The 7,245-nt window shown below is 52.2% G+C and overlaps 1 protein-coding gene across 1 annotated transcript in view; it reads left to right on the top strand.

Annotated features, from left to right (window-relative positions):
- Window positions 1-7,245, top strand: part of oplah (5-oxoprolinase, ATP-hydrolysing) — a 91,971-nt gene that overhangs the window by 2,552 nt on the left and 82,174 nt on the right. The window contains exons 2-5 of the mRNA XM_038796478.1: window positions 251-446; window positions 1,420-1,585; window positions 2,189-2,327; window positions 5,046-5,113. Coding sequence (XP_038652406.1) covers window positions 251-446; window positions 1,420-1,585; window positions 2,189-2,327; window positions 5,046-5,113 — 569 coding nt within the window. The remainder of the gene's footprint in view (window positions 1-250; window positions 447-1,419; window positions 1,586-2,188; window positions 2,328-5,045; window positions 5,114-7,245) is intronic.

Here is a 7,245-nt window from a genome sequence, read left to right as displayed (position 1 = left end):
TGGTTCTGGAAAGTTCCCTCAAACTGCCAGTGCCTTTTTTCAAACTGCCCGCTGCCAGTTCTGCAATGTTCCCGTCTAGCTGCCAGTTCGGGTACATTCCTCAGGCTGATCGCTCTGGAAAATTTGCATGAGCTGCTGGCTCTAGAACTTTCCCTCATCTTGTTTTTTTTCCCTCCTCCAAGTTACGGTTTGACTGTTCACATTTCAACCTTCCCTTACGGCTGATTTTTATTTTTAAATCTCTCTCCAGGTTTTCCACTCATGAAAAACAGATTGGGGAATTGGCAAAGAGGCTTGGATTCAAACACATCTCCCTCTCCTCGGAGGTGATGCCCATGGTACGCGTTGTACCTCGTGGGTACACCGCCTGTGCCGATGCCTACCTGACACCATGCATCAAGAGATATCTCAGCGGCTTCTGCGCAGGATTCCAGGACAGTCTCAAAGTACAGGCTCAAAGACAAGAGCATATTTTCTATGTAGCAATTTATAGAAAATCAGTTTGAACTTCTAGTAATTTTACTGATCCCCAGTGTTGAGCATGCACGGGTATGTGTGTATGCAAGCGAGTGAGTACATGTGGGTGTCAGTGCACATTTGGGTTGAGTTAGTATAAAAGGCTCCATTATGGGGCGAGCAATCCCGAGACATGAGTTCACATCCCACCAGGCAGCTGGGAAATTTAAATTCACTGTATAATAATAATCTTTATTATTGTCACAAGTAGGCTGACATTAACACTGCAATGAAGTTACTGTGAAAAGCCCCAAGTCGCCACATTCCGGCGCCTGTTCGGGTACACGGAGGGAGAATTCAGAATGTCCAATTCACCTAACAGCGCGTCTTTCGGGACTCGTGGGAGGAAACCGGAGCACCCGGAGGAAACCCACGCAGACTGGGGGAGAACGTACAGTCTCCGCACAGATGGTGACCCAAGCCGGGAATCCAACCTGGGACCTTGGCGCTGTGAGGCAACTGTGCTAACCATTGTGCTGCCATGCGTGTGACTGCATATGAGAGGGTGGGAGCGCGTATGAGAACATGGGGGGGAGGGGCATGTAAGTGAGCGCGGAGCGCATGTGAGAGTGTGGGGGCGTGTAAGAGAACATGCACGTCTGGCTTTGAATGAGGGCAAGGAAAGCTTTGGTTGGTTGGGACCAGTTTTCTGAGCCGCAGGTGTGATGCTCCGCAAACTGAATTCCCATTCCCACCGAGGGCAAGTGAAGAACGCTGGAGAGAGTCACTGCAGGCACTCTAGGATGTCTGCCAGTGATTGACAATCGCGGCAGGAGCCGCTGTGGTAACGGCCAGCACTGTCCAGTTGGGTAATGATGGAAGGAGCTGAATGTTAGTTGAGGAGAAAGGATAGGTTCTCTCAGTCCCGGGGCCCTCTCAATCCCAATGCTCTTCCACTTCTAGGATGTTCGTGTGCTGTTCATGCAATCTGATGGTGGCCTGACTCCGATGGAGAGGTTTAATGGGTCTCGGGCCATCCTATCTGGGCCGGCGGGTGGTGTTGTTGGCTACGCAGTCACCACACGTGGAGAAGAACGTGCAGAGCCGGTCATCGGCTTCGACATGGGTGGTGAGTAACTTCTCTTCCTTCCCATCTCCTGCTGAACAGCACCGCCTGCTCCATGTGTGGGATCATGGCCCCACTCCCCACCCAGCGACTTCCTCCTTTCCCCCAGATCCTCAGAAATTCTCCCTTTCCCTGGATACTGCACAATAAATCAGAATCATCTGATGTAAACTCTGTTCTCCCGGTGATCCGATCGCCCCTCCCCCAACCTGTTCATAGACAATCAGAGACATATTGGTGCTCTCGCCAGGATTATCCAATCCCCTCCCCTTCCTCTGGAATGTCCAGTGATTCCCATTCCCTCCCTCAGAATTATCCAGTATTCCCTGTCCTCCTCCCTTGGGATTATCTAGTGAGCCCCTCCCCATTGGATTGTCCAGTGTTGTTCCTCCCTACCCTCCTGGGATTTTCCAGCACATTGTGGCACCACCCCCCATAATCCCTGCCACTGGTACCTGGGATGTTTCCTCTGTAAATTGGGGGGAACGGAGGGGGGGGGGGGGGGGGGTCACTGAGTCGTCCCTGATCGAGCAGACGGGGTGGGGAGGGGGTTACTGTAGGAAGCCGGGCTGCCCCTTACCACATCTCCCTCCATTCCAATTCCAGGCACATCAACAGACGTGAGCCGCTATGCAGGGGAATACGAGCACGTGTTCGAGGCCGTGACTGCAGGAATCACTGTCCAGGCCCCTCAGCTCGACGTCAACACTGTGGCAGCTGGTGGAGGCTCCATCCTCGCGTTCAGGTGAGGGGAGTGAGCAGAGCAGCCCTGAACCCGACAGCCAGCTGGGTTCAAATCCCACCACGGCAGCTGGTGGAATTTCAATTAAATTAATAAATCAGGAACATAAAACTAGTCTCAGTGATAGTGGCCATGAAACTATCATCAGTTGTTGTAAAAAAAAAGACATCAGGTTGACCAGTGTCCGTTAGGGAAGGAAATCTGCCGTCCCTACCCGGGTCTGGCCTACATGTGACTCCAGACCCACAGCAATGTGACCAACTCTGAACTGCCCTCTAGAAATGGCCGAGCAAGATGCTCAGTTCAGGGGCAGTTAGGGATGGGCAACAAATGCTGGTCCAGAAGTCAGGACAGTCTCCCTGTCTGGCAGCCACCCTTCCCGCATCTGGCATGGTGGTATGGCAGTAGAAACAGAAAGGAGTACTGCCCACGAACTTCCCGCACCATCTTGCCAATCCTCGCTGCCGCCCAGCCTGTCCCCAGATGTGCAGACGTGCGCTGGAAGTTGCAAAGCGGCAGCATAGACGGACCTGCGGCAGACGGAGGCTCGTGCGAAGAAGTGTGAGATGATTGGTGTTGGAGCGAGTGGAAGCAGGCATCTTGCAACGGCACGCGCTTGGAGTCTTTGTTAAGGACACCTCTGCCGTTCTCGCCAGCTCGGTACTCCACAAGCCCAGTGGTAACGGCAGCCCTGAGAGTGTGGGGGCAATGGAGGCAGCAAATGGGACTGGAGGGGGCATCGGTGTGGTCACCGATCTGTGATAATCACCGGTTCGCTCTGGGGGGGCTGGATGGGGGCTTCAGGAGGTGGCAGCGGGCAGGGATTGAGAGATTTGGGGATCTCTTCATTGAGGAGGATTTCCCCAGCTTGGAGGAGCTAGAGGAAGAGTTTGAGTTGTCGGGTGGGAACGGGTTCCGGTACCTGCAGGTACGGGACTTTGTTCGGAGGCAGGTTCCGAGCTTCCCTCGCCTCCCACTAAGGGGGCTACAGGATAAGGGTGATGTCAAAAACAGGGGTTGGGGAGGGGAGGGTCTCGGAAATATGTAAGGAACTGATGGAGTGGGAAGGGGTTCCAATAGGGGAGGTGAACAGGAAGAGTTGGGAGGGGAGTTGGAAATCGGGGTTTGGGAGAAGGCCCTGAGGAGAGTCGATGCATCCTCGTTGTGTGCCAGGCTCAGCCTGATCCAATTCAGGGTGGTCCATAGGGCTCATGATGGTGGCCCGGATGAGTAGGGTTTTTGAGGAGATGGAGGACAGGTGTGGTCGGAGCGGGGTGGAGGGGGGGCGGAGGTTGGGGGAGTCCTGCGAATCATGTATATTTTGGGTGTGTCCGAGGCTGAGGGGATTTTCAGATGCCATGTCAGAGGTCCTGGAAGGGAGGGTGACTCCGAGTCCAGAGGTGGCAATATTTGGAGTGTCGGAAGATCCGGGAGCCCAGTGTGGGGAGAAAGACCGACATTTTGGCCTTTGCCTCCCTGGTTGCCCGGAGATGGATTTTTATGGGATAGAGGGACTCGGAGCCTCCAAAATCGGGTGTTTGGGTCAGTGATGTGGCAGGGTTCCTTAAGCTAGAGAAAATTAAGTTCACCTTAAGGGGTTCGTTACATGATTTTGCTCAGCAGCCGTTCATCGACTTCTTCAAGGAAAATTGACCGTCAGCAGGGGGGGGGGGGGGGGCGGGGTGGGGAGGCATGGAAGTGACTAATAAGAGTAGGGAATCTAATGTATGGGTAGTTAGGCGGGGGGGGGGGGGGGGGGGGGGGGGGTGTTATTGTGGGGATTTTTGTGTATGTTGGATCTCTGTTGTTTAACATGTTAAATTTCTAAATGCCTCAAAAAAACATTTGACGCGCTCGGCAAGTCCAAGATCAGGAGCTGAGGACCAGGAGCAGGAGATTGGCCTGTTCACCCACCCAAAGCACCAACGGCTCTTGTGCTGGTCATGGTTGAGCACAATGGGCCAGTGTTGCGGACTTGTACCATAGGAAGCTCTTCCCATTCCCCCTTTTAGATGTCAGCTTGCTTGTAATATGTAATGAGGGTAGGATTGTGGTCCCAGTCTCTCACAGGGACTGTGACACAGGGAAGCGCCGCACTTCGGTGCACCAGAGTCCGCTGTAGATTCCTCAACCGTTTGAGCGCAGAGTTTTCTTGAACATCAACAGCAAGTTGCTTTCCTGTAGCAGCTTTAACATGGTTAAATATTCCCAAGGTGCTTCAAAGGATGTATAGTCAAACAGTGTTTGACACTGTGTTACGTTGGCCGATATTCGGACAGATGTCCAAAAGCTTGGTTGGGGAGATGGGTTTTAAGCAGTATCTTAAAAAGAAGAGAGAGTGGAGAGGTTTAGAGAGAGGATTCCAGAGCTTGGGGGCCCAGGCAGCTGAGAGCATGGCCGCCAATGGTGAAGTAATAAAAATTGTGGGGCTGCTAAAGCAGCGGGAAATAGGTGAGTGTGGATATATCTGAGGATGGTAGGGCTGGAGGAGATTGCGGAGAAAGAGAGAGGTTTGAGGCCATGAAGGGATTTGAAGACGAGGATGGGATTTTTTTTGAGCAGTTTAGGGACCAGAAGCCAACATTGGCCATCGGCTCGGGTAATATTGTCAAACTGAATGTGTGGAAAGTTAGCCTCGTCAGTGACTGGTAAACCTCTTAGCGAGGTCCCTCTCCCTCTGTCTTTATCTCACGGCTTCTCTGACACGTTTTCCTCTTCCAGGTCAGGGCTGTTTGTTGTTGGTCCAGAATCGGCTGGTGCTCATCCAGGTCCCGCCTGCTATTGGAAAGGTCAGTGACTGGGGTCGCGTGCAAAAACCACCCGCAGTGTCCATCGTCAGCCAGTGACTCGCTGATTCATTCAGTTCAAACGCTGGGTTCTACCTTCCATTGCCTGTCATACAGCTCACGCTGGCTCGGCCCAAACTGGGACCCTTTCATCAACATTGGGAACCGTACTTTAGCCAGGATGTCAAGACCCTGGAGAACGACTCAAGGATACTTACTGGGATGATCCCAAGCATGAGGGACTTGTGGAGAGACTGAAGAAGTGGGGATTATTTTACTTGGAGCAGAGAAGGTTAAGGGGAGTTCTAATAGAGTCGTTCAAAATTATGAAGGGTTTTAATGGTGTAAATAAAGAGAAACTATTCCGGTGGCAGCAGGGTCAGAAAATGGAGGGACATAGATAATAATAATAATAATCGCTTATTGTCACAAGTGGGTTTCAATGAAGTTACTGTGAAAAGCCCCTAGTAGCCACATTCCGGTGCCTGTTCGGGGAGGCCGGTACGGGAATTGAACCCGCACTGCTGGCCTTGTTCTGCATTACAAGCCAGCTGTTTAGCCCACTGTGCTAAACCAGCCCTTATAGATTGAAGAGAATTTACAAAAGAAACAGATTCACAGAATTGTTACAGCGCAGAGAGTGGCCATTTTCTCATCGTGCCTACACCAGCTCACCAAGTCAGTAATTCACTTACTGCCATTTGTGTCTCCCCGTAACCCTACACATTCTTCCTTTTCAGATAATGGTCTAATTTGCTTTTTAAAGCTTTGATTGAATCTGCCTCCAGCGCACTCTCAGACAGTACGTTCCAGATCGGAACCACTCGCTGTGTGAATCTGCCTCCACCACACTCTCAGACAGTGCGTTCCAGATCCTAACCACTCGCTGTGTGAATCTGCCTCCACCACACTCTCAGACAGTGCGTTCCAGATCGGAACCACTCGCTGTGTGAATCTGCCTCCACCACACTCTCAGACAGTGCGTTCCAGATCGGAACCACTCGCTGTGTGAATCTGCCTCCACCACACTCTCAGACAGTGCGTTCCAGATCCTAACCACTCGCTGTGTGAATCTGCCTCCACCACGCTCACAGACAGTACATTCCAGATCCTAACCATGCGCTGTGTGAACTCGCCTCCACCACACTCTCAGACAGTACATTCCAGATCCTAACCACTCGGTGTGTGACCCTGTCTCCACCACACTCTCAGACAGTACATTCCAGACCCTAACCACTCGCTGTGTCAATCTGCCTCCACCACACTCACAGACAGTACATTCCAGACCCTAACCACTCGCTGTGTCAATCTGCCTCCACCACACTCACAGACAGTACATTCCAGATCCTAACCACGCGCTGTGAGAACCTGCCTCCACCACACTCACAGACAGTACATTCCAGATCCTAACCACTCGCTGTGTGACCCTGCCTCCACCACACTCTCAGACAGTACATTCCAGACCCTAACCACTCGCTGTGTGAACTTGCCTCCGCCACACTCTCAGACAGTACATTCCAGACACTAACCACTCGCTGTGTGAATCTGCCTCCACCACACTCTCAGACAGTACATTCCAGATCCTAACCACTCGCTGTGTGAATCTGCCTCCACCAAACTGTCAGACAGTACATTCCAGACCCTAACCACTCGCTGTGTGACCCTGCCTCCACCACACTGTCAGACAGTACATTCCAGATCCTAACCACTCGCTGTGTGAATCTGCCTCCACCACACTGTCAGACAGTGCATTCCAGACCCTAACCACTGGCTGTGTGACCCTGCCTCCACCACACTGTCAGACAGTGCATTCCAGATCCTAACCACTCGCTGTGTGAACCTGCCTCCACCACACGCTCAGACAGTACATTCCAGATCCTAATCACTCGCTGTGTGACCCTGCCTCCACCACACTTGCAGACAGTACATTCCAGACCCTAACCACTCGCTGTGTGACCCTGCCTCCACCACACTCACAGACAGTACATTCCAGGTCCCAACCACTCGCTACGTGAAAAGGTTTTTTCTCATGTCAGGGGGATGTGGAGAAAGTTTTTTTTTAAACGAGATATGGAATGCAGACAGTGTCGTCATATTCCACCGGACCTTTCAAAAACCAATTGGACATTACTGGA

The sequence above is a fragment of the Scyliorhinus canicula genome, chromosome 5 (genome assembly GCF_902713615.1).
Source record: "Scyliorhinus canicula chromosome 5, sScyCan1.1, whole genome shotgun sequence".
Taxonomy (NCBI): Eukaryota; Metazoa; Chordata; class Chondrichthyes; order Carcharhiniformes; family Scyliorhinidae; genus Scyliorhinus; species Scyliorhinus canicula.
This window is presented reverse-complemented; position numbering and strand designations above follow the sequence as displayed.